This window comes from Corythoichthys intestinalis, chromosome 9 (assembly GCF_030265065.1).
Source record: "Corythoichthys intestinalis isolate RoL2023-P3 chromosome 9, ASM3026506v1, whole genome shotgun sequence".
In the NCBI taxonomy this organism is placed as follows: domain Eukaryota; kingdom Metazoa; phylum Chordata; class Actinopteri; order Syngnathiformes; family Syngnathidae; genus Corythoichthys; species Corythoichthys intestinalis.
This window is the reverse complement of record NC_080403.1, coordinates 23,353,138-23,368,691: the sequence shown is the minus strand read 5'-3', so window position 1 is coordinate 23,368,691 and position 15,554 is coordinate 23,353,138. Positions and strand designations below refer to the sequence as shown.

The 15,554-nt window shown below is 38.8% G+C and overlaps 1 protein-coding gene across 2 annotated transcripts in view; it reads right to left on the bottom strand.

The window, feature by feature from the left end:
* Positions 1–2,692: 2,692 nt before the first annotated feature.
* The window catches only part of shmt2 (serine hydroxymethyltransferase 2 (mitochondrial)), a 34,052-nt gene continuing 21,190 nt past the window's right edge, over positions 2,693–15,554 (bottom strand). For both annotated transcript variants that reach the window (XM_057846826.1, XM_057846825.1), the window contains exons 7-12: positions 11,301–11,440; positions 11,070–11,232; positions 10,889–10,988; positions 4,645–4,800; positions 4,071–4,178; positions 2,693–3,947 (exon numbers count right to left, since the gene is read on the bottom strand). In XM_057846826.1, coding sequence (XP_057702809.1) covers positions 3,820–3,947; positions 4,071–4,178; positions 4,645–4,800; positions 10,889–10,988; positions 11,070–11,232; positions 11,301–11,440 — 795 coding nt within the window. In that variant the 3' untranslated portion in view covers positions 2,693–3,819. The remainder of the gene's footprint in view (positions 3,948–4,070; positions 4,179–4,644; positions 4,801–10,888; positions 10,989–11,069; positions 11,233–11,300; positions 11,441–15,554) is intronic.

The following is a 15,554-nucleotide window of genomic DNA, read 5'->3' as shown; positions in this document are numbered from 1 at the left end:
TCAAAACGAGGGGAAAAAAGTAGCAGTTTATAGTCTGCAAGTTCCGGTAATAGTCTGAGAAGACATCAAAACTGTAATAGTCTGTGTATATATATTCATATAGCCTACAGGTTAATTAAACAGTAACTCCTAATTTCAAAATACTCTATTTCAATGTAATACTTTTTTCCAATTTTTTTCTGCGTGTTTCTCGATGTATGGCAATTAAAACTATGTTCTCGTTATCTTTTCAGATCTGTTAATTTGTTTGAGATTTCAGAGATCTTTTTAAGGAGATCAGACAAATCATTATACAATAGGATTGCATTGATTTAAAGGGGAAGTTCAGAATTCTTGACATTAGGCTTGACATTCGAGTTAGCGGGGGTTTAATTAGTCTGTGGAGTTGATTTCAACAAATTCAATGCAATTTGTTAGTTATTTATTAGTTTCAGGGCTCCAGAGTGGCTCAGCTAGCGCGAGTCAATCGTCCTGTCTTAGCATGACAATAAAAAAATATTAACAGATATAACATAGTCAAATAAATTCAAAATGGGGATCATTGTTCAAAATATCCATGCAGCCAAAATAATGCCATAATTCATTTAATTTAATTCTCTACTATTTTTTTTTTTTTTTTGGATGCAAAATGCGACCACAATAGAGAGAAGTGCTTCGGCCACTCGTGCTCATGCTGCATTTGAGGAAGGTGGGAAGTCAGACTTATCCCACTCGGATGGTACCAATTGCGACCTCAGAGCGTTCCTAGCAAAAGTGAACAGCAAGATGGCTGATCGCGACAAGTTTTTATTTTGGCCATCAAAGACATTTTGACCTCCAGCAAACCTGCTCTCTCGGGGAAAAAAAATGACGGCTAAAGTCAATAGCACACACTGTAAACTGCCCTCTTTAGTTTTACTATTGATGGTCTGGTTTCGACAGGCAGAGCTAATTTGTCGAGTGACGTCAGACTGAAGCAACTTTAAAGTCAGGATACTTTTTTTTTTTCTCTGACTTCCCGATTAGTGATTATATATGACATGAGTGAAAACTCCCACCTTCCTCGAATGCAGCATCCGTCTACGGAGTCTTAAAAAGTGCGTGTGACACCAAAAGCATGTTTATTTCATATTTCACGCTGTGTTTTATGCTCCTGAACGAAATGGACCGCTTGGATGTGTGTGGAAGCGATCGTTTTATATAGTCAATTTTTGAAACCCGCGCCATGAAAATGATTGACTTCCGGCTTCAGTCTCAGATTGGTAGGACGAATGCGAATGTCAGCATCTCACAATACAGCATTGCTTTATAGCATGCTGATGTACTATGGATTCAGCTGATTTTGCTGATTAATTTGTTTATTTTTCGCATCACACCAGCCAAACAGCTGCAGATTATTGTTGCTGCACCAGGGAGAGGCGTGTGAGCCTTTTTTGGGTTTCAAAAGGTTCCTGTTCACCGCGGATATTGGCTACTATTGTGGGACCATTGGACTTACGAGGAAGTGAGTACACATCGTGTTTTGTTTTATGTCAAAAACTGGGATCATGGCACATGTTTTAATACAGCAGTGGCTTGCATTTTATGGCTGATTGCGCATAGAGAACATCACTCAGCCGACGACCAGCAGCTTGTTTGTCCACCCCCCTCTATACTCGGCTTATTGCCCTCTTCGTGTGCCCGGTGTTGTCAAATTTTCAACCCCATCAGAAATAGCAACTTTGTGTTAAAAATGGCCGCGAATACAGCGATTACAAAGTAAACACTACAAACTTTCTTTATATAACGTTTGATCGTGGACCAACATGTAGAAAAGTTCTCCGACACATCCTGCCATGTTAGCTGCACAACAACTGTACGCCGCTCTCTGTTTACGTCTTTGCCGTTTAGTAATGCATTATTTTACACCAAATTCGTTTTGACAATGTGGCAGTTACGCGCTCCTCCAACGTCAGCCGGTTTGTCCAGCGGTACTCTCCAGCTGCTTCCCCGGCGAGCTCTCCTGTCCGTAGCAGCGAAACGAGCTGTAACTCGCTTGCCACCGGGAGGGTTGCCGATCGGCGAAGACAATCCACAACCCCGCCGGCTAGCTGTCACGCCTCTTGGCTTGTTTACATTCTCCGATATCGGGGCAGGGAAATGACAAAAGCCTGACTAACTACGGTGGCATAAAATATCCTTCGGGAGGTGCAACACTAAAGGTGAAGTCGACAGTTTTGACCATTATGGAGTCATTTTGCCATGTCGTACTGAGTAAATGAATTATTATTATTTCATATTCCATTTAGCACAAGACTGTTATTTGTCATGGCCGTACCATTTATTTAGTAATTGGGGAAAATACTTCGATAAAAAGAATATCGTGTAAAAATATTGTACTAGAGACTGAAACAATGACATTTTGCGGGTCTCGTCGCATTTTCCTTGTTCTGAATAATTCCCACTCAATGGGCTGAATTCTAAATCAGATGAAACTATGACTCTGCTGACATCATCCTCCTGTTGGGGACGCTAGAGCCCTATAATGGTAGGCGTGGCTAAACAGCAGATTATTATGTGATCAATGAAAATGTTGCAACTCGTTTGATCGAAAAGAAGCCCAAGAAAATTACAATACTAGCATATGTAATCTCAGCATAATAATCACGGTGCCATGAAACCCAACATTGAGCTTTTAAAAACATCTTGACGACAGCACACATTTTGTTTTGAACATTTTATTTAGACTCCATCAAAATAAACTGAAAATCTGTCAGCAAGTCTAGTTGAAACAACATAGATAAAACTGTTGTATTTTGGCAAAGTAAACTCTTTGAAGAGACGCTGTGCAAATGAAAACACACCTGAATTGATCACTGATGCAGTGATTACGGTGGTCTGCGAAACCCATAAATCTTGAGAAAAGCGAGATTTAATTATTTCTTTGAAATGTATTCGCTGTCAGAAAAATAGTAATAGAAAAACAAAATTAAAACTTAGTTGCCATTGTCTGTTATCCTGTGCTTTTTTCCCCCCAGTTTGTTTTATAGTGCTTGTTCTCATTAGGGTTGTGGGTGAGCCGGAGCCTACCACTTTCTGACTTTGGGTGAGAGAAGTGGGGTACACCATGGACTGGTCGCTAGTCAATCAAAGGCCAATAGACAAGGGACCATTTAAAATCACATTCATACACAATTATTCAGAACCTCAAAACCATGACGATTCAAGTCTGCTTGAATGTTAAACATTGGGTTTGCCATTAGCCTGTACTGTTACTGTACTGACAATATTGTCATACTTACACAACATTTACTAAGCTTTGCCTCTTTCAGAGATGAAGCAAAATCGCAGCGACTGCACGTCTTCCCGTTGTTGGATCATTTGTTCCTTGACAAGTTCAGTCAATTCAGATAGAGACCATTAGATTTAGGTAACTGTTTGTGAATTATTTATTGTGTCCAAATGATTGTTATACTATCTCTGCCACTGATGTGTAGTGACAGGCATAAGTAAATTCTCATCCACTAAATGGTAGAAGATTAATAATTAAACAGGTAAATCCACTTTTTTAAGTGACGTATTTGCTTAGTTGTGTGCAGTGAGGTTTTTCAAATGTAAAAATATATTTCCCGACTCAACAAAGGTTGGGAAACGCTGGTCTAAGGGGGTGACACAGGTTAAGTTGCTTTACAATATTAAGACTATAGTGTTTATCTCAACGAAAAATGGCAACTGTAAAGGAAAAGAGAACAATATTTTACAATAGAAAATAGGTTTGTCTGTTCTATAAAATCTCAAATTTTATTGTTACACCTCAATACGAGGCTTTTTTTTTTTTTAAAAACAAGACTGGCAATCTCTTCAATGGTCATGGAATCCCGGCATGGGAAAAGGCCTAGCGAACGCTTCCACGCGATGGCGCAACTCGGCGATACGTGCCACCGTCTCAGGGTCCTCCAGGAGGAAGTTTTTAAAGTCTTGCAACTTTCCTGCAAGGCAAAATAAAGAAAGTTTGAAAAGCTGCACCAACGCAGTGCGCCCACGTGATTTATTGGCAATTCACAGCTTGTACTCGAATCGCCATCCATTGCGATGCACTCCGCCGCGCTCACCTGTCTTTTTCTTCACGTCCAAGGCGATCTTGAAGCCCTCGTCCATGAGCTCCACGACCTGCACAAAGTCTGCTTCTTTGAACTGCCGGGAGGTTAGAGCTGGAGCGCCTGCAACACAAGGCAACAAGAAAATACATCAAAATAAAGTAACACTGGTCACCTATTGCTTAGGAAAACTAACAGCGCATTGAGTAAGAATGCTGTCCAAGTCAACATGGCGATGTAGATTTAGCTTTGTGATTATGCAAAAAATAAATAAATAAATAAAATTTGGGGCCGAGTAAATGTGATGCTTGTGAACTTCCTGGATGATGATTAAAAAGTTAAACATATTTAATTAATCATGCACTGCAGCGCTCATGGCTTAATTGGTAGCTGACTCATTTCCATACGCGTGGCTGTTTTTTTTTTAATTTTATTTTTTTGCACTTTGAAACCAAACAAGCAAACAAAATTATTATACGAAGATGCTGTGAGGCGCACAGTAAAAAGGTAAAACTAAGATACTTCACATCATCTTATTATTAAAACGTATTTTTCTTTGGTGTCAAAAGTATATAATGGTGTGCCTTACCGAGCCTAAGGCCACCGGGGGTCAGGGCACTCTTGTCACCGGGGCAGGTGTTTTTGTTGGCCGTGATGGAGACCAGCTCCAGCACCCTCTCGGCCCGGGCGCCGTCGATGCCCTTGGGCCGCAGATCCACCAGAACCAGGTGGTTTTCAGTCCCCCCTGAAGCATTCATATTAAGAGGTGACATTTGATTAAAAAAATGATGTTTAAATGTTAGTTTAGTTGAATTGGTAGCTCATTTGTTAGCAGGATTTGGTAAAAAAACGACAACGTAACTTTGTGAGCGTGGCGGAAGGGCAACAAATCCAAAATTAAAATGTTGGGTTTTAGCCTCTTTACCATAACTGGTAACACTTTACAGTAAGGGTCCCTTAATGAACATTAGTTAATGCATTTTTAGACAATAACTAATGTTTCAGTAACATCACAACAATTAATATAATTGTTTATCTAATATTTATTAATATATTAATTAACATGAGTTAAAGCATTAGTTAATGCATAACCAGACAGTAACTAATGGTTTGGTAAAATTAAAAAAATATATATATCGGCCTATATAGGGTTAGGGTTGTTAACTTAAGCATTTATAATTTCTTAGTTAAGGGACACATGTGCTACACTTTATAATAAGGGTCCAAAAAGCATTCAGTAATGGTTAATAAAGGTTAAGGGGGGTAACTCAAGCATTTATAATTCCTTAGTTAAGGGACACATGTGCTACACTTTACAATAAGGGTCCAAAAAACATTCAGTAATGGTTAATTAAGGTTAAGTAATACTTATGAGGTACGTTCACATGAAATAATCACTTGACTCACAGACACTCGAAGGCGAAGGACATTTTGCGTCCTATATGGTATACCGGGGACGGGTTTCAATAAGCTTCGGCTTCTCCCGTCAGCCCTTTTCTTTTCGGGTTGAATTAATTGTAAACACATATAAATGCAGTATGTTTGTTTGGATTTGTCATGCCTGAAGGGAAAATAAATAAACAAATACCATACTTAAGGTTAGGTTAGCAGCACCCAAGGACTCACAGAGCAATGTTTCTCATTTTAAAAATAACAATCACTACCTAGTGCCAGTATACATGAATAACTATTTATTAATGCACTAATGTATATATGAATTAATGTTAAGAAATGCATTATATATATATTATAACCTAAGCTCAAGTGTGGCATTATTTCACGTGAATGTACCTCATACGTATTATTTAACCTTAATTAACCATTACTGAATGTTTTTTGGACCCTTATTGTAAAGTGTAGCACATGTGTCCCTTAACTAAGAAATTATAAATTCTTAAGTCAGCCCCCCCCCAACCTTTATTAAGCATTATTGAATGCTTTTTGGACCCTTATTGTAAAGTGTAGCTAGCACGTTTCCCTTAATATGTTTTTATTTTTACCAAACGTTTAGTTACTGTCTGGTTATGCATGAACTAATGTTAATTAATACATTACTAAATGTTAAATAAGGGATCATATGAATTATTTTAATGTTACTTAAACATTATTGTCTTAAAATGCATTAACTAATGCATTAACTTAATGCATTAACTCATGTTAATTAATATATTAAAAAAATGTGAGATAAGGGATTAAATGAATTATTGTTATGTTACTTAAACATGAGTTATTGTCGAAAAATGTATTAACTAATGTTAATTAAGGGACCCTTATTGTAAAGTATTACCCCATAATTATATAGAGAGCTTTTAAGGACTTATATGTGATAAATCGATTCAGATTTTTTTCTGTTGAATTGTACTGGTGACAATGTAAGCTTTACAAGAAATTGTGCACATTTTCTAAACTGACCAGCCCACTCATGAAAAAATTAACACATGAGTTACCATTAATAGCAACAGGTGGTCAATCCATTATCCTGGTCATTCAATTAAAGAGCTTAATTTTCTAAAAAAAATATTGGTAACACAAAATCTAGTAGCATTCTTATGAAAAGCAATTATGTTGCGGTGAGCTGAAGACTTAAAAAAAAAAAAAACCATACAGAGGTAGTGCAATATTAAAGCTTTTTAAGGACTGTCCTAGGGCTAGATGATACGACAAAAAATAAGACCAGTGTTGTTAATCTTACTGAAAAAAAGTAATTAATTAAAGTTACAAATTACTTCTCCCAAAAAGTAATTGCGTTAGTAACTCAATTACCTGAATGTAAGAGTAATTAGTTACTTGGCAAAGTAATTGGTGATAATTACTTTTTTTTTTTTCCTCAAAAAAAAAAAAAAAAAAAAAAAAAAAAAAAAAACATTGGCCACACTATGTGAAGTTTTTTTGTGAAGGTTTTTGGTACAATTGGCCCGAGGCCAATTCTTTACCCTAATTTACCCTTCACCCTGAATCAACTGTTAAAAGTTGTTAAAATTGCTCCCATTATTGCATTAGTTCCCTTCTCTCTACTTTCGACAAATGAAAGTTTTAAAACTATTTCATCATTTAAAGATAGATTCAAGTCAAGATTTTGCCGATTTAGAAGTATTTTAGATAAAAAGTTACTTAGGTTCGTTAGGAAGGTTCTCTACAACAGAGCCGTAATAAAAGGTCTACTGCTTTAAGATGGCGGCTGTTTACTAACGCATCTAGTGCCGTGTCTGTCATTTTGCATCTAGTTATAGCTATATACAGTATATGCAGTGTTGTTAATTTTACTTTAAAATAGTAATTAATTACAGTTACAAATTACTTCTCCCAAAAAGTAATTGCATTAGTAACTCAGTTACCTGAATGTAAGAGTAATTAGTTACTTGGCAAAGTAACTAGTGATAATTTTTTTTTTTCCTCAAAAAAAAAAAACAAAAAACAAAAAAAAAAAAAAACAAACAAACAAAAAAAAAAACAGGTCACACAATGTGAAGTTTAAAGGATTTGGGGGACAATTGGCCCTAGCCCAATTCTTTACCCTCCACTTAACTAGACACAAGGGTATTGCGATAACTAGCTAGTAACCTTTGCTATGTGTGGAAGTCATTTAAAGTTGTGAATCAACCGTTAAAGTTGTTAAAATTGCTCCCGTTATTGCATTAGTTCCCTTCTGTCTACTTTAAACATGTGTAAGTTTTAAAACTGTTTCATCATTTAAAGATAGATTTAAGTTAAGATTTTGCCGATTTAGAAGCATTTTAGATTTAAAAAAAAAAAAAAAGTTACTTAGGTTCGCTAGGAAGGATCTCTACATCAGGGCCTTCCTGAGAGGTCTACTGCTTTAAGATGGCGGCTGTTTACTAACGCATGTAGTCCTTAAAACATGTTGGCAATGCAGCTGTGTCAGTTTTTGCATCTAGTTCTATAATATGATATCTACCGTGTCATGTGGGCGTAGTTTGTCGGCTATGGCTACAGTCAGGTATTATTGGAGCCACCTAGCATCGCGGTTGCAACGGCGTCTTCCCCACTGCTGCTCTGCTCTCGTCCCCGTGAGTCCGTTTCTCTCAGACTTTTTTTATTCAACCAACTTAGTAACGCACAGTAACGCACGCCTTTCCCGCCTCAGTACCGGTAACGGCGTTGCCAAGATGAGAAAAGTAATTAATTAGATTACTCATTGCTGAAAAAAATAACGCCGTTAGTAACGCCGTTATATTGTAACGCCGTTATTAACAACACTGAATAAGACCCAGTTTTTTTTTCACACACACCCAAAAAAATTATGTACAAAGTAGCGCTGAAACGATTACTTGAATAATTCGAGTAACTTGAATTAAAAAACTGATCCGAGGAATTTTCTCTGCCTTTACGAATCGTTTAATTTTGCCAGCTCTTAGCATGACGTCTTGCCCGAACTACTTTTAATGCAGCACAATGCGCTGAAGTCACGTGTGTACAGGAAAAAGAGAGCCGGCGGATAGATTTGATTTCAACCACGCATGAATATAGACCCCAATCACGTAACGTCACAACTCCGCCCCCCTGACTGGTTCCGCCATATTGTCCGTCAGCTCGTCGTGCTTACATATTACCGCTACGTATATTCCTCCTATTACTGCGTGTTTTTCTGCTTGTCTAAAGAATCACCGCCTAGTAAACAAAACCAAAAACCTTCCTGACAATCGTTGACATTGATTAATCAAAATGGTGAAGCCATTTGTGGAGATTGGTTGCAGTAACAGAGAAGATAAACGGTTATTTTAGAAGTTGCTGTGTGCCCATTGTTAAAAGGGCAAATTTCTAAAGCAGCACGGTTTGTTTATCTCTGTCCATGATGCGTTTGTGTCGACAGCCGTCAGACAGCGGCGAAAACATCAATATGATGCCAACATGATCGCAGACATCATCAAACGGAGACTACGAAGCTCGTCGCCACGGTCGCGCAGCAAGAAGGTGAACGCAACAACACGTGTTGTGCCGAAAAATAGCCGCCCTGCGTGAAATGTCCCCCCTGACGGGAGCGCCCTCACGGAAATGACTTTCTTGTACCGTGAATATGTATTATTTTACTCTGCTTGAACTAATAAATGTCATACCTGTGTGATTGTCATTGGGATATGTTTGTGAAAACCTGTAGACTAATACATTTCTGTTCAAAGATGGTCATGTGGTCCAGTCCACGATTTGTTACTAAAATACAGTACTAATATTTTGTGTAATTTAATTATTTAAAACTGATCTTACAGTCGTAAATCCATTACTGTAATGCGTCTATGAAAACATTTGATGTTTTCACGTCAATAAAGCGTCATAAATAAGCGCTTCTGTCAGCGGGGACATTTCACTCGGGGCAGCTATTTTTCGGCACACACCGGCCCGTAGTCGATCAAGTTTCATTTTACAATTGTGACAACGGTGACGCTCAGCTGACCAAATGTCGGTTTATATTCGGGCCGGTGCCGATTTTGGGTACCCGACTCCTCATCGTGACACAAACTGGAGTATGATTGGAAATTTTGTGGTCTCAGGACAAGCTCTGACGCACGGGACGGGACTGGACGGGAGGAAACATCGGTTTGGGCATCAAATATGGATCTGGCGACTGGCTCGACCGAAGCTTTTCCAAATAACATCTTTTATGCAACTCATCCAATGAGTTTACAGCGTCTGAAAGCACCGGGGCTTCCATAATTTGCAAGTGAATCCACCTTTAGAAACTACTACCGTTGACAATACGGACACACAATGACGGACAATATGGCGGCACAATACAGCGATCACGTGATTGTGTGACGTTGGTGATTGGGGTCTATAGAGGTGGCAACGACAAAGTAGATAAAAGCGTAGAGAAAGGCACCAAGAAAATGTCAAAAGTGTGGGAGCATTTCAAGCTGGAGACCAAGGCAAACACTTATGTATTCACTATAGGACAGCGCTTGCATTACACTACTCTGCCCGGCCCAGCTTCCCGCAGGCCTGCCGATGCTTCCGCACCCCGGCTGGACCCCGTGACCGAAGACTGTCCTTGAAACCCGGGCTGGCCACGCGACCTGCCCGCCTAAGCCCCCGCTTGACCGAAGGCAAACGTAGCGCTAATAAAAAAGATTAACTTTACTGTACCTTGCTAACGTTTCTATTACTTATGACAACTGTCGATGCGTGACAAATGTATCTTTCATACAGCCTTTATTTAATCTGTAAAAACACAGTGCTGTAGAGTGATGAGGGTGTAAAATAAAGACAGAATAAAGATAACTGTCAAATTTAGCTCGGTAGTCACTGATGGATAAAGCACCAAGTAGCACTAGTGCCTAATGTACTCCAATACAGCAGGTATTTTTTTAAATAAGTTTTTTTGTGCGAAAGCAGTGAATTTTTTTTCCTAGTCACATCTGAGATACAATTGTTGGCTGTTTTCACAATGTACATCGAAAAGAAAGACATTGGTTGTCTAAAAACGGTTCAATATTAGGTGAAATGTCATGTTTTCACACGTATATTTATAAGTGCTCTTTACCTAAAAATATCATAGTACATATGTTTTTCCTCCCGCCTACTTATTAGAGTGGGTAAAAAAGGACAAAAGACCCCAAACTCAAAATGAGTTTTTTTTTCTTTCTTTTTTTGAATACTGAACATTAACAGCTGCCATTTCTATCCTGGAAATGTAGTGCAAAACGTCTCTCTTGAATGAAATATTTAGCTCTCTGTTTCCATCTAGACCTCATCTTTGTGCTGTAAGCCCCAAATACAAACTACACACACCCACAAAAAATGGCCAACTCATTCTCATGGAATAATCTATTGAATAACTTCTTGCAAGATTTGCACACTGTTATTCCAAAACAGATTACCTGATACCAGAGTGTAGCCCTTGCTGAGCAGTGCACTAGCCATGGCCTTTGAGTTCTTGATAACCTGGGCAATATACTCCTTAAACATAGGAGATTGAGCCTGAAATCACAACAACACGGAGATTGTTGAGCATCAAAGACAAGTCATAAATAGATAACCATTGCATGTATTAATCTTTACCTGCCGGAGGGCCACGGCGACACCAGCTATGGCGTGATTGTGAGGACCGCCCTGCAGTGAGGGGAATACCGAGAAGTTGACCTTGTCCTCCAGATCGTACATGATCTCCTTGCCCTTCTTATCCACCGAGCGGACGCCCTTGCGGTAGAAGATGAGACCCGCTCTGCATCGAAAAGACAGAATATGACATAAATGATGTGAATAGTTTGAGTGGGCTGGTTCGTTCGTTACCTGGCCCCCCTTAGCGACTTGTGCGTGGTGGACGTGACCAAGTCGGCGTGTTCGAATGGAGACGGGATAGCTTTTGCTGCCACCAGGCCGCTGATGTGAGCCATGTCGGCTAGCATGTAAGCTTTGATGTCCGTGCACAGCTAAGGGAGGCAAAAAAAGCCACATTTAAATATGAAACAAAATTCAATTTTTTCAATTGACGATGTCAGATGTCCAGTCATGTGGCTCTTAAAAACTCAAAACTCTTTCAATAAGTATCACAAGTAGACGTCCAATCCATTTGAACTGGGAGGGATGGCATCGAATTCATTCATTCTGTCGTCGTTATGTCTACGTGTAGTTAGCTTGGACACCAAAGGCATTTTCAAATGAGAGCTGATGTATTTAGCATATCAGCATTCTTATAAATGGACCCACATAATATATAATATGACCACGCGAGACTCGTCTTTGCTTTCTCTTGCCAACATTTATGGAGACGAGGCACTAGTCATAAACAGCTCGCGAGCATGCAAATGACTCGCTGGCGAGGGATCAGAGCGTCGCAACCTTTTAGCGCTCCAGCAAAAATGTGCCTTATCATGAAAATCTGCCCCATCTTAACTGGATCACAACATGTTTGTGTGTGGGTTCGCTGGCAAAGAGGAGAACGATCACCGCCTGCTGAAGGGTTAGAGTGTGTTTATATGCGACTGCGTGTTCACGTGTAGGTGTCGCTCCAAAGGCTGTCCAGGTAACGACACTGAAAATCTGTCCAGGAGCCTGCCAGTTTGTGCTATAAAACAGTGAACGGTTCCACAGAGACACGCGAGTAGTAGTAGGAGAGATATAGCTCTACTTCAGGTGTAGTGGCAGAGCCGTTATGGATCTTAATAAAGACACACAGCGCCGTAATGGTGGGACACTCCATCTGATGGCGCCTTGCTAAAGTGGAGCTGTGCAACCAAGACAAATCAGTGGGTAGGTCTAACAGAAAAAAAAAAAAAAGATGACAGGCTCTCTGGAGCACTTTGCAAGAGTGAAGTGTGGCTTGAAGTTGCTCTGAGTGTCCGCCTTCTCGCCAACAAAGTCGACATGAGAGGAAGATAATGGATGTTGTTGTGTGTGAGGAAATCTGCTCTATTGTCAAGTTCAACCTCAAGTTAAATACATTCTCATGTTGGTCAACTTTAAATATACTTTTCCTTAGTGGTGGAAGATATATATCACCAAAACCATCGTAAATTTTGCTTCGTCATATATTTCTTCTATCTAGAGCTGTCCCGACTAGTCAACGTTGTTGACGTTATCGATGATGTAAATGCGTCGACGGGCACAACATACCGTCGACGGGTAATAACAGGTTAAAAAAAAAATTACATGCGGATAAAGTTTAGAATGGCGGACACTTGCGATGCAAGCGGCATAAACAGGGTCCCCCCAGAATTGATAAATCTAAATTCAAGACTTTTAAAAAATTAATACTTTTCTTGCACCCATTATTTAGATCATATTGAATCATATTAAATTAATAAAGCACTGAACATCAAATTTAACCTCAATTACTAAGTGTGTTTGACAAAAGAATGCACATATATTGAAGATACAATTAAAACACATTTAAAGTAACATTATAAAGTCTGTCAGAATTTTTTTAAACACACACACGCACACAATAATTACAGACAAAAAGAGGAGGACAGGACTCAGACCAGCCATCTTCTGTAACAGGCTAGCCGCTAGTACACCTGCCAAGACCCCAGTGAACATGGCTAACTCTTGAATTAAAACGGCGAAATTCACATTCATTCGAAAGGCAAACCGAAATGTTTAAGCAGATCCACTGCCTTCGCATGACCCATAAACTGCAACCGAAAGTATCTGGATGTAACTTGAGCCGCTATCACAGACTCCAAAACAACGGGAATATCGCGGGATTTACCCGTGCAGCAGTTGTGTGTGAAAACAATTTCCCGTGTTGACTGACATGGGAAGCAGTGTGCGTGAAAGCAGGCGTTAAATTCCCGGGTCACAGCAGATGGCTGATGACTTAAATATCATAGCGGCGGCCGATCTAACTTCCTCCCTCTTCGCAGTAAGAGGAAAAGCGGTAAACAAACATTGCAATTATAAACATAGCAAGCTGGAAACAGTTAAATTAAACTGAAAACATGACCAAAATTAAAATGTCAGTTATTACGTCGGGCCGGGCCAGGGTTCTTTCTCGCTAACTTTTTGAAATAACTATATATTAGCGACGTATGAATGATAAACTCAGGAATACTTGTTATAAAATAAATAATTTGGATTAAAAAAAATAAGGCGCTGTATGGTCATTGCAGAGCCAGAGCGTGCCTATATGCCCTTTTTAATCTTCCTCCCTACGAGTCCGCAAAACCGCACCTGTTTATTTATATTTAACAAACTTTTCCAGCGTTATTTCGTTGTGTTAATAAATTTATAATGATCATAAAAATATGTAGTCTATTTAAACTTTAAGAAAATCTGCGGTTTTTTTTCTGCCAACTGAGAATTCGTTACAAAAGACAGGCTTTTATGCAGACATCATCACAAATGTTATCACACAAAACGCGGGTCGGGCTATACCCGCGGACCAGTTCGGGTCGGGCTGAATTTTTTAGACCCGATTTTACCTCTATCTTAAAGTCTTGATGAGCTTAAATTGACAGCAGTTACGAAGTCGGGAATGCTCCCTCCGGAAAAAAAAAAAAACACGATTTGACCAACATTATGTTTAACAAACTTTTCCCCCGTTATTTCATTGTGTAAATATTTATAATGATCATAAAAATATGTAGACTATTTAAACATTAAGAAAATATGCGTTTTTTTCTGCCGACTGAAAATTCGTTACAAAAGACAGTTAAGACATCGGGAACGCTCCCTCTGGAACAAAACGCAATATGACCAACATTGTGACAGCTGACGCCGACCAAAAATGACGTAATATCCGAAACAGATCACCAATGGACTCATTTGAAGGATATGAATAGTGGTCTGTTTTGGTGTTAAGAATCCACAATACTTCTGCCTGCAAAGTTTTCGTTCCACCGATAAACGGACGCATTCCCGATTCAGAGGTGGGTGGATTCTCCGTTTTGCCGGTTGTGGTGGTTTGGCACGCACGAGTTGCATTTCGATTTGTAGTGCAGTGCATCGTAAAAATTCTATGCGTCATCTTCGTTATGGATTTAAAAAAAAACCCCAACAACTTCGTCACAGATATAATTTAGGTTGCACTGAGATGTTCTTGACAATTAAGACCACGGTGAAAAAATTCCAGACTTACAACAGCTAATTTAATATTTTTAATACCTTTAATAATGGAAAACTAAATTCAATGCTTTTTTTAATATTTTTAATAACCCGCGGGTACCCTGATAAAGCCAAAAAAGCGGACCAGAATGGCCACAGCCTGGAATTATTTCATGGAAAATATGGAGGGTGCCACTGTGCGTACTCTTTGCCAAGCTGAGCTCGCATACCACGGTAGAATGTCAGCTATGAACGAACACTTGAAGTGCCGTCACCCATGTGTAATTTTGTAAGACGACAAGAAACAACAAGCTAGCAGATCTTAAGTCCATACAACTTTCAAAGATTTTTTTTTTTTTTTTAATTGAAGTTACCTTTATGTGCGTCATGTCAACGTGCATCATTAAGTTTTTTTGCCCCACGTACTTCACGTTTTTGATCTACTCTGCTGCTGCTACCGAAAGCTGTAGATCTGAACATCTCTGTGCATGGCATGCAGATTGTATTTATTAGGATCATGGAAGCTCCAACTTGGTGAAAAAAAAAAACACAAAAACCAACCAACCAACCAAAAAAAAAAAAAAAAAAAAAAAAATATATATATATATATATATATATATATACATAATTAAAATATATATGGAAACACAGCACTGGCCTGCTGACAATAATCCATGACTGCACTAGTGTTGGTTACTTTATATTATAAAGTATTATTGTGTATATATGTAGTATACTATAAAATAATATAATATATTTAATTTTTGTTACTATGACTATGTGTGCCTTTCATTCAAAGTAATTGTGGTAATATTTCAGTATGCATATTTCAGTATGCTTTCTGCTTCATCTATTTTCAGGTTAAAACAAACAAAAGTTGAACAGTTTTTCCTCTTCCCCAAAAATGTGGAATGCACACCAGAAAGAGCCTCTGAACTCACACAAAGTACTCTGAAAATCATTGTCCGGGACATTGCAATTCATTTTAACATATAGAAC